The sequence below is a fragment of the Sceloporus occidentalis genome, unplaced genomic scaffold (genome assembly GCF_023333645.1).
Source record: "Sceloporus occidentalis isolate IW3139 unplaced genomic scaffold, rSceOcc1.0.p SCAF_7, whole genome shotgun sequence".
Lineage (NCBI taxonomy): Eukaryota > Metazoa > Chordata > Lepidosauria > Squamata > Phrynosomatidae > Sceloporus > Sceloporus occidentalis.
Window position 1 is genome coordinate 23,714,842 of NW_028316987.1, and position 27,568 is coordinate 23,742,409.

Genomic DNA, 27,568 nt, shown 5'->3' on the forward strand with positions numbered 1-27,568 from the left:
CAAAGAAAGAGATTCTACCCCATTCTGAGGGAGTGTGTTCCACTATTAAACAGTTCTTACTGTCAGGAAGTTCTTCTTAATGTTTAGCTGGAATTTCTCTTCCAGTAGTTTCAGTCCATTGCTCTGTGTCCTAGTCTCTTCTAGAGGGGCAGAAAACAAGCTTGCTCCATCCTTAATAAGATATCCCTTCAAATATTTTAAAAAGGCTATCAGGCTAAACATACTCCTCACAGGATATAGTTTCCAGGCCCTTTTACCATTTTGTTTGGCCTCCTCAGGACGTGCTTCAGCTTGTAAAAAACTAGGATTGGGAAAGACAGCTATGAAAGGACTAGACAAGATCTTAAAGTACAAAGATATAAAACTGAATACTATAGTTAGGATTATCCAAACCATTGTATTTCCCAACATCATGGATGGATGTTATATCTGGACAGTGAAGAAAGCTGGCAGAAAGAAAATCAACTCATCTGAGATGTGATGCTGGAGAAGAGTGATGAAAATAGCTAAAAAGGCAAATAAACGTGTCTTGGAACAGATCAAGCCAGAACATTTCCTGGAAGCCAAAATGACTAGGTTAAGATTGTTATACTTCGGAGGCATCATGAGAATGTAGGATTCACTCAAAAAAACAATAATGCAAGGAAAGGTGGAGGGTACAAGAAAGAGAGGTAGCCCACACACCAGATGGGTAGACTTAATCAAGAAGATCACAGCTCTGAGCCTGCAGGACATGAGCAGCTGAGGACAGAGGGGCTGGAAGATGTCTCATTCACGGGGTTGCCATGAGTCAAAGTTGACTTATATAGGCAGTTAACAATTATCTCATCACAACTGAGTGGGACAGGTCTATGCTTAAGGCTCCTCTAGGGGTGCAATTATCTTAGCAAATATATATGGTTAGTTTATAATTCAATGGAGGAGAGGAAGAGTAATTCCTTTCAGTGGTCCCCAATACTGCCTCAGTCATGGTGACCATGGTCAACATGTAAGGTACAACATCTGATTCTCCATCAGTGTTATGTGGTTGCTTTGGTAAACAGGCCTTCCATGCAAGCTGTGTATGGAATAATCCCTTCCATAGAAGCTGTGGTCTGCAGTTTATTCCATGCTGACGAATGACATGTTAGTGCATGGCCCTATACACTATGCATATTAGACCACACAGTACAGGGCATATTCCACTGACTCAGTCAATTGAAATCCAACCCGTGAAAGAGGATGACAAACAGGTCTCCTGCACTTAACAAGCTAGGCATTGTTTGCCATTAGCTTTAAAACAAGGGTGAACAACTATGGCCTTCGAAAGGGATTTGGGGGATCCCTTCTCCTATAATCTTTCATCACTAGTTATAACGCCTAGGGCTAAAGGGAACTGTAGGTCAAAAAATCTGAAAGGCCACATTTGGCAAGCCCTCCTTCATGGACTTGACTAAGTAGGAATGAAGGGCTGTCAAAAACAAACTCCTCAGCATCAGAGTAGCCAAACATTTTCCTTTGAAATAAGATGGGGAATTTTTTCTTAATAGATCTAGGACTATATGGGTCCAGCCTGTAATTGTCTGTGTAAAATGCATCCAAAAATGAATCCTGGTTTCTGCTGCTTTAACTAAAAATAAAAATGAGAGGGACTTAGTCACATTCTTCTGAATACCCAAGGGGATTTGAGTGCCTGAGACCAAAAGGCACTTCCAGGGATAATAGAGAAGTAGAATACTTGATAAGCTGATGATTTTATTACACAGTTATTTACTTATTTCATCAGTGCAAAGTGGCTGCGCTTCTGAGACAAAAGAGGATTGTATGAGAATAATAAGGATCACATTTTCTCCTCTTAGTCTTAAAAGACAGTTTAAAGAAAGGATTCAGGGTGTATAGCAAGAGAAATATAACAACAAGTACTGTTGGACAACACGCGACAATATGATGTTTGTGAGTGTGCAAAGTGCATGCAACATTTGTTCAAGTCCACCAGGTGGAGCTCAGAGTTCAGCTCCCTCCAAAGCAAGATCATCATCAGCAACAACAACAACAACAAAAAATTAATTCCAAGAATAGTAATGAGGAATAATGTTCAATTTTGGTCTTTTCTATGTTTAAGTGGAATTAAGGTTCCACTTTTCAGACTGCCCTGATTACAGCTTTTATCTTCCATTTCAGATACTGTTTAAACTTGTTTCTAAACAAAAAGGTCACAGTTTGAGCCTTTAAAAAGTTAGTAAAGTTTGTCTTTTTTAAAGTAAGGAAGGGCTGAAATAGACAGCCTGGATTGGGTGGCGTGAAGCCACCCCACCTGAACATGGATTGGGGCCATGGCAGCCGCACACCACAGCCCCAATCCTAAAAGTAGCTTTTTTTGCGGCTGAAAAAGGGACAGTTAAAAGCCGCCTATAAAGGCTCTTCCGCAGCCCCACAGCAGCTTCCCGGCATGTTGGGGGCTTGTGTCATGTAACTACCATGCCCCCAAGACACCCGGAAGTCAGCTGACATGCAGCAGCTCTGGGCACCTTCAGGGCATCATGGCAGCATGCAGCGTATACATGCCATGCTCCCAAGCCGTCCACAATCACCCGGAAGGTGACTTTTAGTGCCAATCTGTACTGGCATGAATTTGAAATGAAATAGCTCATCAATTGCAATTGCTAGAACTCTTTTGTTCTGGACCAAGCAGGGGATGGAGTATCAGACATACATACTCAGTTACAAAATGAATTAAGAGTAAAGTGGGAAGTCTGCAAGCAAAGGGGAAAAGAGACTTAGGTCCAAAACACACTGCAGAAATAATCCAGTTTGAGACTACTTGAGCTGGCTCAGTGCTAGGGAATCCTGAGAAATGTACTTTATTGTGGCACCAGAACTCTCTGACAGAGAAGGCTAAATTTCACACAAAACTACAGTTCCCAGAATTCCCTAGCATTGAGCCAGGGAAGTTCAAGCGGTCTCAAATTGGACTATTTCTGCAATGTGTTTTGGGCCTTGCATAAAAGGGAACACAAAAGCTTGTTTTTCTAGGACGAAAACGTACTACATTCTTTCATATGATGCTGGTGCAAGGCCATCACAACTCCCCTTAATAGAGTTTTGCAGGCTTAGTATCTAGACAGGATAGCTTTAGCAAATTGGAGTCTGAAGCTTCAATCATTGTTGTTCTGCCACAAGTAAAAACAACTTAAGTCAACCCCAAGTCCATATTTCCCATTATAGGGAGAAGAGGGAAGAAGGAAAAGGCAACCCCCGCTGATCCCTTCCAGTTCTGAAAAGACAAAGATGACAAAGAAGAACAGGAAACTACCTCTTAAAAGACCTGGGAAACCCTTGAGCTAAGCTCCATTTTCGAATTCAAGATACAGCCTTCTCCTCTTCTTTATTTCCTCTTCCTTCATATGTCTGTTCTAAGAGGCACACCCAACAAAAGTCTTTCCCACTGCAAATGCAGAAGAAAACATGGTCTTCAGAAGGAAGAAAGAGGTGCTTTCTAGCCCGACCCATGGTTAATCATACATTTGAAAAGGTAATGATGTTTGCTGGACAGAGCAGAAAGTCGCTGTCTTGGCCACCAGAGCCAAGGGAAGAGAACAAAAAAGTGATCTCAGAATTACAATGAAAATACTCCAGTGATTACTTGGAAAAGAAAACAGTTCAGATCCATCATCTTATTATTAACATGAGACATCATTTTAAGAAGAAGAGATATCTTCTTCCAGCTGTTGTGAGCATCTCTTGAAGTCGTCACTTGAAGTATTACACCTAATCTTATTAAAACCAATTTAAAGCAATTTCCATTTGGGCCTTTTAGACAAGGAATAAGTATGATAAGTACTAGCAAAAAAAAACAAACCAAAACAGGCTAAACATTTTACAATTTCAATTTTAAAAATGAAGAAAAGTTTTATTGTTTGAAAAGGCTGGATATTTGTTAGGAAAGTTGTATTACTAACAACTATACTCATAAAGCCATTCAGATGTTACATTGAGAAAAATCTTTGGCAATATATGAATTTTTATGTGCCTCAGTAAAATGTTTCTCACTCCAGAGCACTATATAACAGTAATTAAGCACTACTTAAGCGGTCTCCAGTTAAGTGGAATTTGCTTTTATAGATGAAGCACTGTCATTTATGTACATTACAATGAAAGCCACACTATTATAGCCTAGTTCTCACTGAGAGTGAATTATCTTTCGGGCAGAGAGTCCCTGCATACTGGAAATTAACACATCCAGTAGACAACTAAGCAAGAACCTTTCCCCCTGACTTGGTAGCTTTCTATATGAGTGGAATATGTGAAGAAGCATTTGATTATGTGAGCACTGCTTGACTGCTTGAAATGGTACAGTCCAGAAACAAGTTGACTATCTCAGTGAGTTTGACTCTTAAAAATTTAGTGGTTCTGTCTGAAATATAGTTGCAAAATATTGTTTCAGGAAGATTTTTAATTTACACAGGTGTGAGATACTGAACTTGTTTAATTACTAATGCTTCAAGAAATTCTCATTTTCTACTGCCATGATATAAAAAGCATACGTTTTGAATAAATCACACCTTCAGTACTTGATGTAACAGATGAATGTGGGTACACACAAGATGCAATATAACTTGAGATGATGCAAGAATGCTCTATATCCTATTATTGTTAATTAAATCATTTTGTAGGCACTGAAAGAACAAACTACATGCATATTATCAACGTCATTTAACATGTCTAGTTAAATGATGTTAAAAATTTCAGTCAAGCATTCACATTGGTTTTCTTTAGCATATTATGTGCTTTTAATATGCTGAAAAATAAATTGTTTTCTTTGGAGAACGTATCACCATGTCATTTCCATCATCACATTTTATTGTTTATTCAATAGTGTCCTGGTACTCATAACTGATTTTTGTAAACAAAACTGAGTTCAGATTATATCCAACTTTCCTGGCATCTATGCTTTAGTACAATGAATCTGCAAGAGTACTTTGGAAATTAGATCCCCCCCCATAATATATTGGTAGATAACTCTGCCTACTGTGCAAAGTCTGTGTTTTGTATGGTGGATGAAGAAAATGAAACAAGTAATAAAACCTTCTCAGACAGAAAACATTCATGAAAACCTGAGCATTGGCTAACAAGTTTCAACCCAAAATACTGATATTGGCTTTTCCAGAACTAATTCAAGGAACAAAATCTACAGTAAGTTAAGCCATAGCCATACCTGTGTGCATGCACTCATGTGAAAATATCGCACACACTAAATTGCACTGAGCCCGTGACAACATGCAACTTAGTAATGTGCAATATCCCCACCAGAGCAAGCAGAATGGGAGCTTCAGGGAAGAAGGGTCTGGTGCATTCAGGAAAAGAAAAACATGCCACTTAGGGGAAAGACAATGGTTCAGGCAAAAGGTGTGCATGCAACTCAGAGATAACATGAATTCAAGGATCTCTACTCCAGTCATGTACAAAACCAGACAGATTAGGTCCTGCTCAGCTAGCTTTAGGAATAATATTACCAAGACTACTACATTTTATGCACAGTACCAGCAAGACAGCCGGTTGTCATCTGAATCATCACAATTATGGGCCTCATGTTATATTCAGCAGCCAATAAGCTTTTTATTGCTCCACAATTCATTCCAGGCTATCAAAATATTTAACTAGCCATTTATTTAAGCACTTAACACTAATACATACACTTTACATACATAGCATTAGATGTAAAAATGCGATTCTTAAACACTTCTAAGACAACAACATATATGAACAGAAATTTGGCAAGGGGTGTCCTCTTCACTAATCTTACATGTTAAGTAGGGAATTTAAGTCATCTGTTTAAAAGGTCTAAATGTACTGTGTATGCAACACTTGTACCTAACCTGTTATCTCATGCTGGGTATGCAGAGTTCTCATATCCCACCATCCCACAGAATCAATGAGCTGAACTGTGATGGATGGGCAACCTTTTCATTGCATGTGGGTCATGCAGACTCTTTTGTATAAACACGCCCACTACAGCCATGCACACTTCCCATTTCATATTAGCATGCATGAAACTACGACCCAGCCACAGCTCAAGGCATCAGAAGTTTATTCTCCCTCTTTGGCCAGGAAATGGGCCATTTTAAACTTCAATTCACCCATAGATACACAAATATATATAAATAAGCAATGGCTAGAGCTGAGGTCTTTTTCCCTCTGAAACACATATGAAAGTGATGAATTTGCTTGGGCTTCAGATGAAGGAAATAACGTTTAATGTTAAGACTGATGCTACATAGCTCCCTCAGTCAGGTACTTACTGTAAAATGTTATACTCATGGGATCTGATATTTCAACCTCCAGAAGTGCCAAGATATCCAAGCACAGTAATTCATTCATACTTGTATTTACCACTCTTGTACGCTGCAGCCTGCTCTTTTATATAAGTAGCAGTGTACCTATCAATTCCTCAAAGTCAGCAAAAGCTAGCTGAATACTAAGAAAAGCTGAAAACTGTAAAAAGGATTGCAGTAAACTGTTTTGTGTGAACAAACACATGACTTCAGTCACCTCATAACTAGTCAAGACTTTGGTCTAGTGCAGTACTGCCTAGTCTGACTTATTGCAAATTTATGAGATGTTCCATAAATCTAGAATTCTTGACTGGAGATTTCTGTAAATGAAATGAGCTAACTAGCCCCTCCTCTTTTAGATAACTTCTAATTGTAGTTGTAAATATCATGAGAACTAAAAACTGATGACCAAAAACTATTACTCACCCATATGGAAAGAATACTTACAATACTGGCTTAGATCTGAATTTGTTATTACAGCTGATTACTGAAATCAGGGGAACCTAAGTTAGTAATGGTTAACTTAACTTACATGGATTTTAAAATTGTGATCTACTTTTAACTAATTTTATTATTCAGCTGTGAAGAAAACTATTCATTACCCTTTGCAAAATGCATACTTCACAAAATACTCAGTTTATATAGACGCATTTGTGTTTACTCCTCTTTCCAAATTGTTTGCATTTTCTTCTTCTCTATTTCCAGTAAAACAATGGCAGGATCCAATATGACATATTATTTAAGACAGCTTACTTACACACTTCCAGAAAAAGAAAAGAAAAAAAACCCTTTCCAACCAGAAACTCTATGTATCATGATAATACTTAGCAAAATAATATTCTGATAAGAATAAGTGTAGAACAGAAGGTTAAGGGGAAAGCAGAGACAAAGCATTTATTTTGGAATAGCAAAGTCTCTTCTGGAATGAGGTAAAATTATGAAAACATCTCTTTATATTTGTCTGGTAACAAAGGATTGGAATGCTAGAATAAGAATCATTTATTTTTTTTTAAAAGGTGTTGGGAAGGGATGAAGATTGGACAGGGCAAATGTATAAAGATACATGGGGTGGCCATATGTCAAAAGGTGACATGAAGGCATATAAACACACAAGAATGAAGAAATCGGTAACTACTATGGCAGTTGGTTAAAACAGGTAACACAATGGAAATTATATTATTCTTTTCCCCTTTGTTTTCAGTTTCCCTACCTTCTGGGGTTCTAAATGTATTTAAGACTGTAAGGTTTTGGGCCAGGTAATAACGTAGTCTATAATTGCTAAGTTCTTAACAAACTGCTGACTACAAATCTTAAATCTTTTATGTATTCTAGCCAAGCTTGCAGGGTTCTTCAAAGTAAGGTCTATTTCAACCTGTGCAAAGAACAGTACCTTTTGGCAGCAGCACCTAAGAAAAAGCAAAAGATGTATCATACATAGAAGGCTGAATTAAATATTCTGTTTAATTCAGCCTTCTATTTAATGCTGCCTTATGTGTCTGACACATCTTTTTCTTTTTCTTTCGTGCTGTACTATGCTTTGCAAAAACTGAAATAAACCTTACTTTGACACACCAAAGCCTTCAAATAAAGTTTGGTAGCTGTCAGTGTTGAAGAAATTGTGTCTAGCCCATATAATGAAGCTACTGGAGGCGCAGTGGTTAAATGCCTGTACTGCAGTCATTCACTCACAAAGAACAAGCTTATGAGTTCAAATACCAGCTAGTGGCTCTGGGCTGACTCAGCCTGGCATCCTTCCGAGGTCACTAAAATGAGTACCCAGCTTGTTGGGGGGTAATTAGCTTACACAGTGTAAACCGCTTAGGGCACTGTTAGAAATGTACCTGCTATTGCTACTGATGTTGACATCCCTAGGAATACAGCCTGCCACAATGCACCTATACAGTCATGTTAGTGAGTGGCCTGCTTACTCTGTATCTGTGAAGGAAGGCTGTACACAGAAGAGGGAGGTGTAGCTATAACTATCTTTTGGATTATTTCCCATTAATGTCAAATTCTTATCTCTTTCAAAACTATTTTAAGAGAAATCTCCTGTGGAATGACTGAAGACTGCAGGCTTCTAAGGCAATGACATGTAAAATTAATTTAAATTAAATTTAAATTTACCACTGTGTTTTAAAAACAAATGACCCCAAGGTGCACACTTCAGCTTCCCTAAGTAGGCATGTCAAATTTCAGATGTCTGTGTGTCATGGTTTTGGAGTATGGCTCTGACAAACCCCTCTGAGTTCTCTCCGCTAGCTTAAATCTTTCCCTATATGCCTTTTTCTCTTAGTTTGAAGCCTGTCAAACAATGTCAACATTGCTAACGCTCCTTTTAGATAATCTCTTCAGTTTTTCCAGGGACTGCAGAACTACTTAATTCAGGTTTTTCAGCTACGTTTGTATCTTTGAAATATACAGCTCACAGCTGCACAGAACCAAATTTCAGGGCAAAAAACCTTTGCATTAGCAGGGGTCAAAAATGTGGCTCTATCCTTGAAAGCAAAATAGTCTAATCCCAAGACTCTTTACAACTGGTTTCTTGCCACCCACACAGTGCAGAATGCTACATGTCCAGATTTGCTCTACTGACTATGAGGTTCTTAATGAGGAACAGAATTGTTGAATCCCAAATACCTATCTGTAGCAGCTTATTGATCACAAGGGGCTCTATTCAACACTTTTGGCATCAGCACAAAATTGAGAGAACAAGTACTCGTCAGAAATAATTCATTGCTGCCCCTGCCCTTGCACCCATTCTCACCATAAGAGCAGATTTCTATAACTAGCAGGAAAATAATATTGTACCTGATGGCCTCCTCCACAGACTGGCCAACTATATTTGAAGAAGGGCCAGGCTGTGACAAAGGTGTCAGGTTGATCACCCACTTCACTGGTTTGTAGTATTCATCACTAGAACTTAAAAGGTAGAACAATGTGGTCAGGAAAATCACCTGAAAGATAGGCAAGAAGAAAGCATATAATATTTTAAATTATATTTTAAACATATATTTTTAAATCCATATACAGTCATCCCTCCATATTTGCGGCTTTGATATTTGCGGATTTGATTATTCACGGATTTCATTAATATGTTCTCTCTAGGAATCTCTAGGTCCTCCAGTGCAACTCTGTGGTCAACCTTAACTAAAAGTTGCACTGAAAGACCATTTGTAGCTACTCCAGTGCCATTCTATGGTTAGTGTATGTTGGACATTGGCCACAGAGTTGCACTGGAGGACCTAGAGATTCCTAGAGAGGTGTCCTCTCAGGTAAAAACAGTGGTTTTGTTATTTGCATTTTTTCCATATTCACGGGGGTCTTGTTCCCCTAACCCTAGCGAATATGGAGGGACAACTGTACTGCATTTTGAAATCAGTGGGAAGAGTGATTAAAGAGGATGTAGCACAATTAATTCCTGCCTTCATCTAGTATGTGCATCATCTTCAGATTGCAGTCTCTGTATCTAATTTTGAATTACTATGAACTAACTATAAAGCAACAACACCTAAGAAATCTCTGACCAAAACAGCCTTTAAGAGAAACATTTCCTTGTGGATCCATTAACTACCAGTTCACACATCTTTTAAAATTAGAATGGATCAAAAAACTGCAGGAATTGTGACATTCTTATTAGAAAGATGATTACCCAGGCTTTCCAGTTAAGAGTCAGGAATTCCTTTTAAAAAACGAATGTAGGGATCAAAAAAGCATACCTTAAAAAAAAAAACACTCTCACAATCAACTGCCAATTTTCACAATCTTCTGCTATCTTCTGAAATCTTATGTCACATGTAAAATAATGAAGAACATGCTTGCAAAAATTGCAATTTCAGTATAGTATTCCATTTGATATAATTTTCATGAGGAGGGATATTTTCAGTAAACATTCATTCTGTAATAATAATGTCACCAAGCTCATTTTTTTTCCGAGCAAACATTCAAAACTGTTTTATCTCCAGAAAAAGTTAAGGATAGATTTTTTTACTTTTTAGAAACTGTAGTTCAATTTCTTTGCCCTGTACCAAGCTGAATAATGTGGAATGATGTTGGGAAAAGTGGAAGGAACTGGGAAGAGAGGAAGACCACATATTAGATGGATGGACTCAATTAAGGAGGTCACGGATATGAATCTATGGAAACTGGGAAGAGTAGAGGAGGATAGGGAGTCTTGGAGATGTCTCATCCATTGAGTCGAGATAGACTCGAGGATGGTTAACAACAACAACAATTTAGGTTCTATTGCTGGCTCTTAAAATTGTAATATTTTAACATTTTGATACAAACTGAGTTGGTTCAGTTGCTTTGGTTAAGAGTTCATTGATTGTTCTGTGTTCATATATTAATTAATTTCCCTTAACTACTTATAATTTGACCTCTATGGAAAAGGAGATTTTAGAGATTTTCTCATGCAGTGCCTGGATGAATGATTACAATAAAACTTCCAGAACATTTCATTTTGTTTTTTAAAAGGCTCTTTAACCCCTAAAATAGCTGGGAAAGGGGACAAAACATGGCAAAATGGTACCATTACATGGTAATGGGGACTCCACAACCGCAGAGAGTGTTTGGGGCTGAGAAATAAACAACTCGGAGGGCTCTTGGGGGACACTTGACCCACATATGGTGCTCAGCCCACACACTTCCCTGCCAAGCTTAAAAGAAAAGAATTATCATTATGAAATTTTCCTGAAAGATGGTCTATGACAAATATCTGATGCCAGGAGAGTTAATTTGGTTTAAAGGCTTCCCATGAAACCTGAGCAAAAATTATCACTCCAGCACTTAAAATTCCACAGACTCCTTCAAAGAAACCAGTGCAGCATAGCCTGGCCAAAACACTACTTGTCTAATAGAAGCTGTTTGTGCTTTCCAAGAAGCCAAAAGTCACAGAAAGATACTTTGGCCATCCCCAGATTTACAGCATTTGTTATTACAGTGTGTTCTTGACCAATCATATCAATTTTATCTATTAAATTGTTCCCTTTCCTCCTTAGTGGATGTTGCATTAAGCAAGGAAAGGAGAAAGAAATTAGCAACCAGTTTTAGGTTTAGCCTGACATGATGTCCACACACAACATATAAGTGGGCAAAAACCAAGCACTCCCAGGTGCAAACTGATATTGAGACTTAACATGCAAAAGGAAAGGCAAAAGTTGCCACAATTGCACTTTACTTGCCACAGTTATAGTCCCCATGAAGGATCCACCCTGCAGGCATAAGTCTTGAAAGGAAAAAAGAAAAACTCTATTTGGGACATCAGGCAGAGAAGATCACAACTTACATGGAAGACCCTTCCTTTCTCAGCTGTGACCTTTAACCAAAATCACACCCATCTCAATATGACAATTAGGTTTGTAAAATACTGTACAGAAAAGAGGTGAAAAATAACCATTAAAAGCCATGACAGAAAGAAGTGTAAAGCATAAAATAACAAGAAAGGGTACTCACCAGTGAGAGTACAAAATTAAGGAGAGCAGTGCCACTGTAGAAGAGGATGGTTACTAAAGTTGTAACTGTGCTGAAAAGGAGGCTCACATTGTGACTCATCAATATCCAGAGGGATTCTAAGATCTGGAAAACAGAAGTATAGCCTGAAGTCAGTAGCTTGGCAAAACAAAACACACACACACACACACACACACACACACACAATTTCAATGCATAATGCTTCAGGGTGAAACACATTCTCAAGAGGAGGAGTCCCCTTTTCTAGAATAAGCAGCAGCAGCATTAGGCATATGAAGTCCCACTATTTTCTCCATATAAAATTTATTTCAAATAAATAAATATTCTGAATGTATTTAATGCATTTGCCTATCAACTCACCAGTCCTCAAGGGTGACTGTACACCAGATAAAAACATTTAAAACATAATAACACTAAAATACAGGTTTGCGCCGATTTGAGCTTCCATGGTTGGCAAGCCCCGTTTTTAATGGAAACTTGTGCATGCAGCCGTGTCAGCAGATGTCCACACATCATGCCACCATAGTAAACAATAGGACTTGAGATCTCGTGTTTTTGTTATCCATGGGAGAAGGGGGAACAGAATGGACCCTCCCCCCCATGGTTATCAAGGAATGACTGTAGACTAAAGCCACTTATTTTATAAAAATATAAAAACCAAGCCAAAGCCGCCATGCAAAATAATACAGCCTTTGCTGCCAACTGGAAGCTCAAATGGTATGGAACCAGTCTTACTTTCCCTGAGAGGGCGTTCTGTAGTCAGGGTGCTGCTACAAAGCCCTGTTAAATGTTCCAGCCAATCTAATCTTGTGGGTTGTGATGGGATATACAAAAGGGCTTCTACTGAAGATCTCAAATTTGGGGCAGATTCATATGGAAGGAGCTGGTTTTCTGGCCCCATGCCATCTAGGGATTTGTAGGTATAGTGGTTTGAGCACTGTGGACTATGGCTCTGGAGACCAGGGTTTCAATCCCTGCTTGGCCATGGAAACCCTTTGGATGACCTTGGGTAAACTACATTCTCTCAGCCTCAGGGGAATGCTATGGCAAACCTCCTATGAAGAAATCTTACCAAGAAATCCCCAAGACAGGTATGCCTTAGGGCTGTCATGAGTCGGAAATGACTTGAAGGCACAAAACAACAACAGCAGTAAGATAAAAACCAGGACTTTGAAAGTGAAAATCATAAAATAAACTGAATATGCTAAGTATGAGAAACTACAAAGTCACAAAGGCAAACATATATACTATAGTATTTTCTCTCCAAGTGGGAATGCAGGTTGAGAGTTTTGGCTCAATGGACTTTTTCAATTATATATGGTATATTTAATTATTTCAAATGTAATCAAATTGAATCAAAGGATTGGTGCATGGCAACTGCATAACTGAATAAATTAACCTGACAAGGGAGAGGACGATGGGAGGACATTTACAGGCTGGAAAGTCATGAGCTGCTCTTATACTACTTTTGGAATATTTCCAGAAGACAGTTAAAGGTTATAACTTAGCAGTTCTTACTTCAGGATATCATAATCTGCACCATCCAGATGTTGCCATACTGCAACTCCCATCAGCCTTGGCTCAAACGGCCAATGTTGAAGAATGTTGAAAGTTGTTCAACAACGGCTGGATGACCCACTCTGTCTTAATGTTTAAGCAGATTTTACAGAATGCATATTAAATGCCATGACAAATTATGCATGACAAATCCATGCTGATTCATTTTTGTTGATGTTCAGCAAAGCCTGAGTCATTTTTGTAGTGGTTTGAGTGAATAAACACAGTATAATATGTACTGCAAAGGAAAGCAATACATCAATGACATCCAGAAGGATTAACAAAACAAAACAAAACAAAAGACTTTCCAATACCCAAGTGTCAAGGAATCACCACAGAGTTTTTAGTATTATACAGAATGCAAATGCCAGTTTACACAGACAGGGGAGTGTTACAACTCTGTGCCTCCAGAAATAAATGCCAGATTAAGTTATTTTATTACCTGGTGTCCTAATGTTACATATTTCTGTCATTTTCTAAAGACACTGTTAGGAAAGAGTTAATTTCTGGAACACCAAGAAAAAATGTAGCTTTAGTGAAGAAAGTGAAATAAACTTTGACAGAAGGTGCAGCCAAATTTCCAGTGTGAGGGAAGAGGAACTGCGTAGTCCTGGCAGGCAAGGGAACAGACATCAGGGAACAGAGTGCCATGAAGGAGTAGGAAGCCAAATGGGAACAGGACTAAAAGAAAAGGAAAACAATTGAAGGATGTCAGTGCAGGCAGTGAGCTGAGGAATGGAGCATACAGAAAAACAGCTAAGGATGAAGCAAACTTTTTTGGGGGGGTGGGGAACAGGGTAAAAGAGGTAGACAGTTGGTAGATGGAAAGTTCTGGAAAAACAGAAGATGGGGGGGGGGGTTATGTCAAACAATACAGAGACACCTTTTCCCAGCCTAATGTCCTGTTGTGTTGAGGGATAGGGTAAGAGTGATTATATGACAATGGAGATAAAAAGACAAAAGTGAATCACAAACCTTGATTTAAAATAAAAAGCAAACTCTATGGAAAGAGAGTTTGCCCCTTGCCACTGTTTTTTTTTTCTTTAAATACATGTGTGTATGGACATGTATGCACACATGCACAGTTTGGAACATAGATTTAATAATTAGCTCATTAATGTTAAAGGTTAGAAACTGGAAGATTAATTTTGTTACCATTTTGTTAATTATTGAAATAATTTAATTCATTGTATTAGCATTGATTAATTAGCCAGGTGATGCATTCTCTCCAATCCTGATACTTCTCTTAAGCCCTGTTTGCCTATATCTAGCAGAGACACAAGCACCCATCCCCTGATAAATTCTAACATCTAAAAAAAACAAATTTGTTAAAAGTAAGTAGGATTAAGTGCAGATTTCATCTGGCACTCTATGGAATTCACACAAAGCGAAAGGGGGGAGTCAATGAATTAATACTTCAATCAATTTTTGAAAAAATTCCAGCTCTGCAAACCCAGATGAAGGAATGAAATTACACAATTGATGCTTTTTTTACTTCTGAAAACAGGATTTTCTCTTATTGCTTCTACTGTGAAAGACACATACCGAAAGAAATGTCTCTATGTTCTCATGTATAAAGGAAGCAACATCTTGCCAATCAAGCATATCACCTGGCCAGCTGTTCTGACGGTGTAAAAGCTGTTTTTGTCCTTTATGTTTCCCTGTGTGAGATACATTCTGTAAAGTAAAAGGAAAACATTCACCCACTGCTCAGAGACTATTCTGGGGACTGGAATAAAATATATGCATAGACATGAAGGACACATTATTATTTCGCATGCATTACTGACACTGCTTAAAGAAGTAACACTCGGGTTCTGTTCAATCATTAATTTCCCCTAGGACTGTATCCAGAGCGAAATGAGAAATGAAGGTATATTGTATGCATCTTCTTCCCATTCTTTCTCATACATTTACAAAGTAACTAGAGAATCAAAGGAGTCCGAATTTATTTAAACATAAGATCTTCCTAACCCCCAGGTTCAATATTCTTGTATTAGCATTACATTTACTAGATTCAATAAACTACAAGTATGTCTACGATACTTACTTTCACAAACCACGTATGATATAGTCTGTCCCACAGCTCCAGCACTTGCTTTTCAATTACAGCAGTGTTGTTCACTTTTTCTCCTAATATTTTATGCAGCTACAAAACAAAATGGAACTTTATACCAAAACAGCCATGAGAGGAAATGTAAAGGTGAATACAACGGTGGGACAGAAGACATTACCAGAGATGGAGCAATTTTATGAACCCGCAATAAAGCCATACAACAAAAGATTTGAGGAGAATGAATTTAAGCATCACAAGTTTAAGAGAGGAACTGGGAGTTTTGTAGTCCATTTCCAAGCACAGTTTAATATGGTAGCTTTGAACTTTACAAGCCCAAAACTGCCCATGTGCTGAGCTCATATCAAATACAAACATCATCCTCACAATACTTCAGAAATGAGATGGGACTAAGAAGCAATACGGTCTTTTCAGTGCTGGTGCTCTGTTTCTTCAGGGACGCTTATCTAGTATTGAGTCTGATGTATGTTCACTAGGAAAGATCTTTACATTTCCCCCAAACTTTTTTAAAAAATTTTTGTTATATTTTAATGCTGAATTTTGGCTGCTCTATTGATTCATTTCCACTCCTTTTATATTATATTATACAGCAAACACTTTTGTAAGAAGGAAATGTTCTGTTTTATAAATTATTGCAAAAATCCCTAAAGAACTGGTGTCTGGTGTCAAATCAAATTTTATTCCCAATTTCATTCTGTACTAATATTTACTATACAGGGATCTTTTTGCAAAGATAAAAGAAAAATAGTGCAATTATTAAAATAGTATTATTCAAAGATTAATCTCACCTTACCTTATATGTTATCCATTCTCGACCATATTGATACACATTATTGGCAGCAGAATTCATAGCCTTTTGAAAAACTTGAGCTTCAGGAAGCCAGCTAATTTATAAAAAATAAAGTTTTTTTTAAAAATCCAATTAAATGTCAAATATTGTGCACTGCTTTAAATAAATGAGATACAGAAAGGCAACCGGGCATACCCACTGAGACGTCTGACATGCTCTGAACAGGAGATGGCCATGTCTTGTAAGTTTTACATTCAGAAGTCCTTTGAGATTCAAAAGTGTTTTCAGAATTTGGAACTGTGAGATTCCATCAAAGAAACACAAACCCATAGGCCTTCTAGAAAGCACTAGAAACTTGGATTTTTTTTTTTTTATGGCTGCAGCTTAATATATCCATAACACAGATACACACTTTTCTAACAACGTTAGATTATCATTGGCCTGTTACAGACAGCCAAAATAAAGCTGCTTCGAGTCACTTTGGAGGTATGGTATTTCAATGATGCATGAGCCCTACAGGTCTGGAAGCTTCACCAAAGCTGCACTCCAGTCCTTAGGACTGGAGCATGGCTTTGGTGCGGCCTTTGGACTCTTAGGACGCATGTATCATTGAAATACCATACCTCCAAAGTGACTCGAAGCAGCTTTATTTTGGCTGTCTGTAACAGGCCATAGACAGAAGGAAAATGGCATGTGCCTACTAGGAATATGCTGTACTATTATTGATACTATGTCCTCTCCTTATTCTTTACTCACCAGTTCTACTATTTTATCATTTTTACTCTTTCCTTAAAAGTAATTGCTTTCCTCAAAAAGTAAATGTCAAACCATGATAAATAAAGGGTAAATAGCATATGTCTACTCTGGTGATTCTTCACCTTTTTTGAGCCATGGATCTCACTAAGAATCTGATGAAAGCTATGGTCTTCTTCCCCAGAAAAATGCAGTAACACAAATTTAAAAGTAACAGGAAAGTATGAAATAAGAATAGGAATAGTAAGAATGATTGGTATTATTATTTACTTAACAGTTTTATAATAATTTATTAATCTTTTACTCAAAAATGGATGCCAAATTAAATATACACTACAAATTATTTTGTTCAACAGTGTCCTCAGTCCATAGCAACTTGTAATTCTGAGAATCAAACTAACTTGTTACACGAGAGATTGGAAAAGTAGTCATTTTGGAGTACATTTCAAATTCACTTGGGAACTTTGCGCTGGGGTTTGTTTACCAAAGACATTTTTTGTGTCTAAACTGCCTCTGTCTTGGTCTTCCCTTTGCAAGTCAAAAACAAATTGTGGCTTATGATTCTAGATTGTTAGAAGAGAGATTGCAGTGCAGGTATAAATATAAATAAACCATACACAGTAGTTGGTTTGGACAAACATGGTTTGTTTAGTCACACTTAAAAGAAGAAAGTGCCAAGCAAGAAAACTGAGAATTCTGAAGGAGGATGTTTGCTCATTATGACAAGCTGAATTCTCAGAAATTTTGTCTTAGACGTTTATCACACTAGGGCTAATTTTGGCATTAAAGAGAGATTAAAGCGCATTTAAAGCATCCCACAAATAAAGCGAAAATGATGAGTAATTGTGCGAATGATAATCACACATAATTGCGCAAATAAGGTGATATTGGAAATGCATTGTTGCTAAAATCCCAAAAGTAAAAAGATGTGTGTTAATGCTTCTTTGTGACCACTCTAATGGTGGTTTTTGTGCAACGTCATGTGAAAAGTCCCAGAGGACTTTTTCTGCAACCGTTCACAGTCTGTAAAATGGGCTGCCGAATGAGATCTGTCAAATTACCAGTTTAGGTGCTTTTAAGAAAGCTGTTAAGATGGACCTCTTCCAGCAGACCTTTCCGGAATAAAGTCCTGGACATATAACAATCACACAACCACCACTCCCATACACTATTGATATCTATGTATTATGTTATGACTCCACCCACGACTATTAGATTTTATATTTTAATATCCTATGTAGTTTTAATTGCAAATTGTTTAATTCTTTTTTAAGGGGGAGGGATACTGTGTATATGATATTATTGTATGTTTTTATATGCTGTTAGCCGCTTTGATTGTTTTTTTAAAAAGCGGGATATAAATGTTTTGTTATTATTTATTATTTATTAAATTGTTTTGCGCAATTACATGATTTTTCCGGGATATTCACAGGATAGACTCCCAATCTCCTTCGTGTGATAAACTCCTTACAATGATGTAAGGGTTTCTGCTGTTTTCACTGCATAAAGTTAGGAAAAAGTAGGCTTAACAAAGTGATGGGAGAGGTCATTTGTTAACTGCCGTTAAGCTGACTGCCATCTATCTGACATCAACAAGAAGACTTCAACTTATCAAGACCTATTAATGAGAGACCTTCCAGTCACCCTATCATCAACAGCTCTGCTCAGGTCTTGCAGATACATGGCCATGACTTTCTTGACTGACTGCATCTATCTGTAATGTGCTCTTCCTCTTTTCCTACTGCCTTCTATCTTATCAAGCATCATTGTCTTTTCTACTGAATCATGCCTTCTCATGATGTATCCAAAGTATGACCATCTCAGCTTAATCATCTTGGATTCTAGGGACAATTCACACTGGATTTGCTTGGGGACCCATTGATTTATCTTTTTAGAGCTGTCCACAGTATCTTTAGAATTCATCTCTAATTATTTTTATTAATAATAAAAATGTATAATATATATTTTATTAATAAAAATCTATTAAGAATTTTTATTTAGATTTATAACATATTTTATTATTTTTATTAATGTTCAACTGTAAACCTGCATTTGCACTTTCCTCTTTGACTTTCTTCATACATAGATTTATTTGAGATATCTAGATTAGAAACATGCAGGGACACTATGCTAATACTATATAAATACAGCTGCACAAACAGTTGTGTTTGTGATAGGTTGCTGAACTGCAGTCCATAAAGTGCAACCAATCACTGACTAATCAACCATTGTGCAATAGATCAGCTGAAGGCTATGGATGAGTTAAAACTGCTTATTGCACCACTGATTTTAGAGGCATGAGATCCAGCATCTATATTTACAGTGCTGAAAACTATGGGATCTTGGTTTTCAGACCAGCTCTGTATAAATCAGCACTGCTCAAATATTAATGAGATATGGATACATCAGTACAGTTCTCTGTTCAGTACCCATAACTTTGTCCAAACAAAACACTTCCTACTTCAGAGTCCATTTTCTCCCTCATTTCATAATCACACTCCCAGTCCTCAATGCCAAGCAAGATTAAGAGACCATTCATATGCTAAGGTATTTGGAATTTAGAAGACTTGGTTTTTAAATTCTGTCACTATAATTTCAGTGGGCCTAAATACAAAAGGCTCTAGATCCTGTCTGGTCTTGGAAGCTAAGCAGGATCAGCCCTAGTTACTGGTTGGATGAGAGACTGCCAATGAATGCTCTGCTACAGATTATATTTCAGAGTAAGGAACTGGCAAAACCACACCTGAGCGTTCCTTGTCTAAGGAATACCTATGAAAACCATGGGGTGGTGCATAAGTCAACAGTGGACTTGAAGAAGTCTGCACACAAATGTACAGATACAAAATTTTAGTATTCTTACCTAGCCCATTCTGGATGATTGGCTACAGTTTCATTAATCAAGCTGCTTGTAACTTCAATCATATGTACACTTTCTTGGTGCACCTAAATTCATTACAGAGAAGAAATATCTAAATGAAATTAATGCCAAGTTGCACACAGCATGTCCCAAATATACAATAAAGAAAGAAAGGAGAAAAGTCTGGAACAATAAATAGTATTATTTATTTTATTTATATCTAAATATCTACAGCACTCAAGGTAGAAATAATAAGACAATAGAAACAACTTAAAGAATCAACAAGATAAAATTAAACTGAGCACAAAAATCCAAAATCAAAGAGGATAAAGCCAAATTATAACCATTGGCCTGAAAAGACAGTGAGGAGGAAAACAAATCCTTAATTGTCTCATTCTTGTATGTAAAAACAAGAAACTCTCCTTTTCCCCCTCCATGCTAATGAGACAGGCAAAATGTTTTTGTTTTGTCATGACAAATTTTGTTTTCATAAGAATTCTTTTTGCTGAAAATTGCATAAAGTGTGTGAATGATGCATAGTGTATAGTTAATGTACAACAGTTGTTAAGTTGCTGCTTTAAATTTTTATAAAAGCATCAGATAGCTGCTTCCATCTTTCTGATCAATCACACAGTCCTATTGTTTGCTGTGTGTCTATACTTTGCTTGACAAAAGGGAAGGACAGAAGGCTTTATACAACAGATCTGATGAAAAGTGATATGATCCATATCTCATCCTTGTGCTAGAGAAGAGAATTCTTGCAGAGGCTAGTGATTCTTGTCTCATCAATAATGAGAAATTTTGAAAATATTATTCACATCCCCAGAGAAGAGGCATATTTTACCTTGGCACGGAAATGCCAATGCCAATTTCAATTACCCCTCCAAAGAAAATTTTACATGTTTAATAACTGAATAATAAATGGCAATGATGTTTTACCACTGATCTATGGACCTTGTCCTTAACTAATCTATTTACTGTATTTTTTTTTCTTAGCTTATCTTATAACTTATAATTTAAGTTTATTCATCACAATATTTTTGTACTATTTTTAATGTTTACAGTTTCATTTTGTGTAGTTAACATATTTATTTTTACAACAGGCAATTGCTTATCAACATTTAATCAGCAGGCATTTATACTGATTAAGTCAATGAGGTCAGTTTATTGAGGTTTTAAGTGGAACCAAAAGCACTGAACATCAATGATCTCTGTAGACTTGAATGAACAGTTTGTAAATTAAATCAGTAACACTGCTTAAATGCAAACAATACCTTTGCTGTGAGAAGCAGGGCCAGCAGGAGAGTGCCTATTACTAGTAGAAATATAATGAATATGCTAATGATTTTATCTAGCATTTTCTCCAACCATACGATCATCTGTGAAGAACAAAAAAGGGGGGAAAAGCTGAATACTAAGAAATCAAAGTAATGTGAAAATGTACTCTGGTACTTCTAGCAGCTTTCCACCTCAGTGAGATCTTCACTTATGGAGAGACTGACCGCAAGACTGGATGCCAATTTCACTGTATTTACACTTTAGCAGCATGAACATGTTTTTTATAAAAAAGATGAAAGTGATTTTGCACCTCATTAAATGAACTGCTAGAAAAACAGCCAGAAATTTAACATTTCCTACCAAACAAATTCAATTTTTCCTCTTCTTGCACTCAATAATCAAATGTCCATTATCAGTTCATGTAAAGGAAGGCTCATGATCAGCTGCTAAATGTGCCCTTGTAACCACAAAGGACTTTCAAGAACAGTAAGTCTCAAACGCCTTTCAGTTAACAAATACAAAAGTTTGAACAAACTGACAAGGTTTTGAACATGAGGTTCCTTAGCCCATTTGCTACTGCAAGATGCAACCTATAACCACCCACATATTAAGCAACTGCCTTCAAAGAACACTCACTAATACTAACTGCTTCGATTTTACAGAAGCCCACAAACTTCAGGAAATTGTAAAGAACACTGTTAATATTCAAGGCTGGAAGTAGCCTAGATAAACCTACGTATGTGAAGGACTATATGAGTAAAACCTACGTGTAAGTTAGATATAAGTTTCCACATATACACACAAAATCTCTATAAATTGGTACTACAGTAGAAAGGAGAACATACAGCTGTGCTGTAATGGCTTACTTGAATCTTTTAAAAGTTTCCAGCACACATGTTTCTAAAGTCAGCAGTAAAGATTGTTATAAGATTGTGCATTAGAGGATCCATTTAACAGCTGCATTCTACTAATCTCAAAGGACTCTTAACATTCACTTAGAAGTTTTATGGCATATTGTTGTTGCTGCTGCTATTGCTGTGTGCCTTCAAGTCATTTCTGATTTATGGTGACCCTAAGGCAAGACTATCACAGGGCTTTCTTGGCAAGTTTCTTCAGGGGGGGGGGGGGGTTGACATTACCATCCTCTGAGGCTGAGAGACTGTTATTTGCTTAAGGTCACCCAGTGGGTTTACATGGCTGAACCAGGATTCAAACCCTGGTCTCCAGAGTTGTGATCTAACACTCAAACCACTACACCGCCCTGGCTCACATCTGATAGTCTAAAAATTTGAAAGAGAGAGAAAGTGAAATATACTCCAAACAACCTGAAAGTATATAAAACTATGATGCATAACAAAAAAGAAAATAAAATATGCTAACAATTTAATTACTTAAAAAAATTAAGTAGAATTCATTCTCCTTTTCAGCTTAACTATATATACAGCAGTCAAGATAAAAGAAATAGCAAAAGGAGTAAATAGGAGTAAAAAGAACACAAAAAAGATAGCAGCCTCCAGCTTCGGAAGGAGGAGGAATCCAGGGATTCTGCTTCAGGAGTTAGGAGGACAAAGAATCCCTGGATTCCTCATACACCCCACTTCCAATGCTGGAGGCTGCTGTCTCCCATTCCAACAACAGCCTTTTACTTTGGGACTTAGGAGAAGAAGAATCCCTGGAGCATCTTGTATGAATGGGAGACAGCAGCCTCCAGCTTCAGGAGTTAGAAGGACGAAGCAGTTGTTAAGGATTTGTTTATGTCATAACTAGCTTCATGAAGTACTCTATGGTCCTAAGGTGGCTGGTTCCCTTTGTCTTTCTTGTGCAGCAATATTTTGACTGAAAGCCCCTCTGCCACTCCTTTTCTTTCTTCATTACCCCCTTGCTGCCCCCTTTCCACTCACCACCCCCCTGATCTTTCTACCACCACCCACTTTGGGAATCACTGTTACAGGTTTGTTTTGTGTAATTATCATGTGTTACACATAATACTGCGTATAATGTGATACATTAAATCTAAGTTCCGCTCTATTCCTCCATTCTATCAGAGCATAAACCACAACATAAACAGACAGCATTTTAAAACTGGGTCAACTGTAGCTATATGAGAAGGATTGGGGTATGCTGACATGCTACCACCATTTTACTAACATGTGGCTCACTAATGTTGTAAAGGAGGGAGGAGCATGATGGGGGCAACTAAGCATGTGAATACTGGCAAGCACTTTTATTGGTGGGGCCTTGACTCATCCCTCCAACAGCACATTTCCAGCTATAGAAGCAGGTGTCTGTGGCAATCAGTTCTTCATAAGGTGTACTACTATTGCATATTAATAATAGTGTGACATGGGCACAACAAAGGATTGGTGCCCTGTGGGGAGAAATAAGTAATGCACTGGGATGACTGGAGGGCAGCCCTCATGCATTCACTGGACGTGGTGTAAATATTGATGCAAGAGCAAATGTAACTACATTGAAACAGAAAGAGTATAGAGCATTTATGAACTTGTTGATTTGAACTTGTTGATTTTTTAAAATAAAGATTTCTCCTTCCCCTTCTATCAAAAGTCTTCAAACCTTCCCTTCATCTACAAACACTATAAACATCATACAGATGTAATTATTCCAAAAGAGAACTAGGAGTGATCTGACTGTCAAAGAGATTTCATATACTGTATGCCACTTAAAAGCAAGACTTCAAAACTGCTCAAAAGCACTTCAAAAGTGCAGAGTAAAAGGCAGAAAATTATTTTTTTAAAAACCTTGCATCAGGTTTTTAAAAATGAATATTGAGATTGCACGATGTGATCTATTACCTGTAGTCATGATACAAGCTAAGGAAAACCTATATCGTAAGACTTTACTGAACTAATACTTGTCTCTGATTTAATACAGATAGGTATCCTTTAAGAGAAAGTCCTATTGTATGTTTTTAATGTAGCCTTGCCTTTCTTGATTTTAGAGAAGTAATTTGTAAACCCTGATACAAAGCATGTGTGTGCAAAAAATGTTTAACATATAATGCAACTGAACTGGTGTCCTAAGGTCAGCCAGAGAGGGAAAGTACTTTCAGTCAAACAGCATTTATACACAGTGGAGTATTTTCCATGGGAATATGCTGACTGTCTCACTTGCTATCATTAGATTCTGCTTATCTATAGTTGACTACCTGAATCACATCTTCCTAACCCTTATGAAAATGTAGCCAGAAGAGAAAAGACAATCTGGGCAAGGTGGGTGTAGAGAATAGAAAGTATCATTAGGGTAATACTGACAGAAACTGAAAAGCTTCCAATTCCCTATGAGGTCCTCACAATTAAAGTAGGATGGTAGCAAAATATGTGTGATTGTATGCATAAAGGTGGAATGTACACATTATTGAAAAGAAACTGGCTCTTACTGTATTATTATTAGCAGAATAATGAACCCATTCCCCCAGTACAAGCAGACAACTACACCATCTTCATACTTAGCTGCTCCAGTTTCTTTGCTGCTCCCGTTTAGGCCAATTCAGAAATCACCATATTCAGAAAGAACATAAAAGCCGATGTACAGATAATGCTCTTGAAACCAATGTTATACTTAGTTAATAGGAAACCTTGTTTAGTATTAAACATGATGAAGGTAAATATCAACATAAGCCCTCAGACACGGTTAAAATAATAGTGGTGGGAATTTCTGTACAATACAGAAAGTGGGAAAGGTGTAACCCCCATAGGCTCACGCTCTTAATATACACTCAACTATAAGTCAATTTTAGGTATAAATTGAGGGCAGGTTTGGGAGCTAAAATTATGGATTTTGATATGACCCATAGATACGTCAAGCGTAAAATGTAGGGGCATGTAACAAAGGATCTAAAGGAAGAAGCAAAGGAAAACAATGCCAAAGAACTTACAAAATTCCAGCAGGCATAACTGTATGTGCTCACCCTAAAGGCTGGATAAATAAGAGAATAGAGGAGATCAGTGCTTCCAGAACAGATTATATTCTTGCCTTGCACCAGCAGATGGTTCCTTTTTTAATGTTAGTGTACAGTACATACATTGACTCATGGATAAGTCAATTCAGATTTTTTGGTCAGGTTTTTAGCTAAAATTTCTAGACTTATACATAAGTATATACAGTCTTAAGGGGTCAGAATAAATATATGTACAGTGCTCCATTTTCCTATCAATATGGGCTGGGAGCAATTAAATGTACCACTTTGTTTTTAAGCAAAAGTCATCTGACAGTTTACTGCTCAGACTTGACTTTTCCTAACAAGCTTGGTGTCTGTCTGCATCTAAACTGGCAAAGTGGCAAAAAAACAATAAACAATAAACTAAACTTACTTTACTGTTCAATGAACACCGATTTCCCTACTGCTTACCACACTACCCTAATCAATGGTTGGATTCCCTCCACCATAAACAGAAATATACTGACCATTAGTGTTTTAGTTTCATATTCAAGTAAGTAATGCAAGTGATTACAGCAATTCAAAACAGCTGCCATAATTATTACCATTTTAGAGAAACCCAAGTAGTTAAGCTACAGAAGGTAATTCATGTATGTTTAAAAAAAAAGTCAATGGAACCTCTTCTAAACATGACTTTAAAACAAACAAACTTGATACCAAAATTTTTGCTTTTGCAACCAAAGTACAAAAAGTACAAAATAAATGTGCAATGAAATTTCAGTACTAATATCTTGCATTAGTTCATTTCTTATTTGTTAAAAATGCTGGAGAATTATGCCTACGTATTTCAAGAAATTCAGATTGCTTTAGCACTGCTATATGGCAGACCCTAGCAGCTGTTTAAAATATCTACATTATTCTAGCAATCATGTGGTCTTCAACAGCTGTGCAGTCATTTCTCCTTTGTGTTCTCTCTCTTTGTGTATATGTGTGCATGTAAAAATATGTATAATACACAAACAAATGCAAACATATATATATATATATATACACACACACACACACACACACACACAGTGCTATCACAATTCAAATATCTTCTGACTGAAATTAACAGGGAGATAACCAATGGCCACACTGTCTCAGCCTCAGCAGAAGGCAAAAGCAGACTGCCTCTGAACAAATCTTGCCAAGAAAACCCTGTGATAAACTCACCTTAGGATTGTTAATCAGAAACACTTGAAGGCACACAGCAACCACAAATCCTGTATCCCTACTTCAACCCAAAAATGTCCATCATAAAGAGGAGAACTTCACTCTTGGACATCTTTAGAATCTATATAAAACACGGTCCCCTGCTTTGCTTTATAAAAATATGAATTAGACCAGAAGTGAATGTTTGGTCATTTTCAGTTTTATAAAGCCTGACCACAGATACATTTGTGGCCAGAAGAGAGGCTGGTAAGGGTAGTAAAATGTTGCCCACTGAATCCATGTAAACTGCCCTCACCAAGCCTGAGCTAATGAGGATCCATTCTGTGTCCAGGAAGTCTGAAAAATCAGGTAAGAGAAAGTCCTAGAATTTTTCCTGTATCATACATTTTATATGGGTGTACCACTTACGTGGCTGTTTTGGTAATTTCCCCTAGGTATCTGGCTTTTCTTTTCTTTGATTATCTTCCCAAGGCCTAACCATCTGCCAAATGATGGGTTGTTTTTCATCAATCATGTGTTCTCAGACTTTTTGCCCTAACAACATACTTTTCTGTATAATGCTAGAGTCTCAAGTTGTTCATGTACACCCTACTCTTTGTACATTTATGTGAAGAGCTAAACTATGGCAACAAACCAGACTTTTTCAGAAGGACTTAGAAAATATCTAATTGAAGATGCCTTAGAAAGAGAATTCTTAGATTTCAGGAACGGGGAGAATTACTGGGAAGTAGAAACCATGGACATTCCTGGTATAGCAAGAGATAGCAATCAAATTGATACTAACACCTGTTCTAGTGATGAAGGAGGCATTTATTAATTCCAGACCCCTTACGAGCGGTGGGTGAACATGATGTGAGATTAAGATGAATGCAAAGAAAAGAGACAGCTCATAGATTTTTTTTGTTTGCTTAACATCAGAAGCAGAACTACAAAAGCCTGTTTGTCCTACTGTATGAAAATTAAAATGAAGGTATTTTGAAATGAAATCCTACCTTTATTTTCAGCTAGAACAGTAAAAGGGTCACCTGACTGTGACAGGCAGATTGATAATGTCAAATTAAATGCTGGGGGATAGTTAAGTATTTAATTTACTTTCAAATTTAAATTTTAATCTATCATGCAACTGAAATCCTTTGTGGTTTGCTCAGAACTAACTGCATTTCTGTATATCAATTACACAGTGTAATTTGACAAAAGAAGCATGGTGAATATTTTAAGTATGTCTTGAGTTGGCCACCTTCCAATAAAACATTTAGATATACTGTGAGATAGGGTGCAGAATAAATATCCACATTTATTCTCAATTCAGTGGTTTGTAGTCATGAGGCCTACAAAAGAAATCTTATTTAAATACTACTTTGGCTCA

At 37.2% G+C, this 27,568-nt stretch overlaps 1 protein-coding gene across 6 annotated transcripts in view; it reads right to left on the minus strand.

Annotated features, from left to right (window-relative positions):
• LOC149309402 (transmembrane protein 245-like) overlaps positions 1–27,568 on the minus strand; it is an 84,761-nt gene that overhangs the window by 24,955 nt on the left and 32,238 nt on the right. For 5 of the 6 annotated variants that reach the window (XM_089532367.1, XM_089532366.1, XM_089532368.1 and 2 more), the window contains 7 exons: positions 21,086–21,190; positions 19,815–19,897; positions 16,205–16,295; positions 15,388–15,486; positions 14,883–15,014; positions 11,763–11,885; positions 9,120–9,265 (listed from right to left, as the gene is read on the minus strand). In XM_089532367.1, coding sequence (XP_089388493.1) covers positions 9,120–9,265; positions 11,763–11,885; positions 14,883–15,014; positions 15,388–15,486; positions 16,205–16,295; positions 19,815–19,897; positions 21,086–21,190 — 779 coding nt within the window. The remainder of the gene's footprint in view (positions 1–9,119; positions 9,266–11,762; positions 11,886–14,882; positions 15,015–15,387; positions 15,487–16,204; positions 16,296–19,814; positions 19,898–21,085; positions 21,191–27,568) is intronic. The other variant, XM_089532369.1, reaches the window with a different exon arrangement.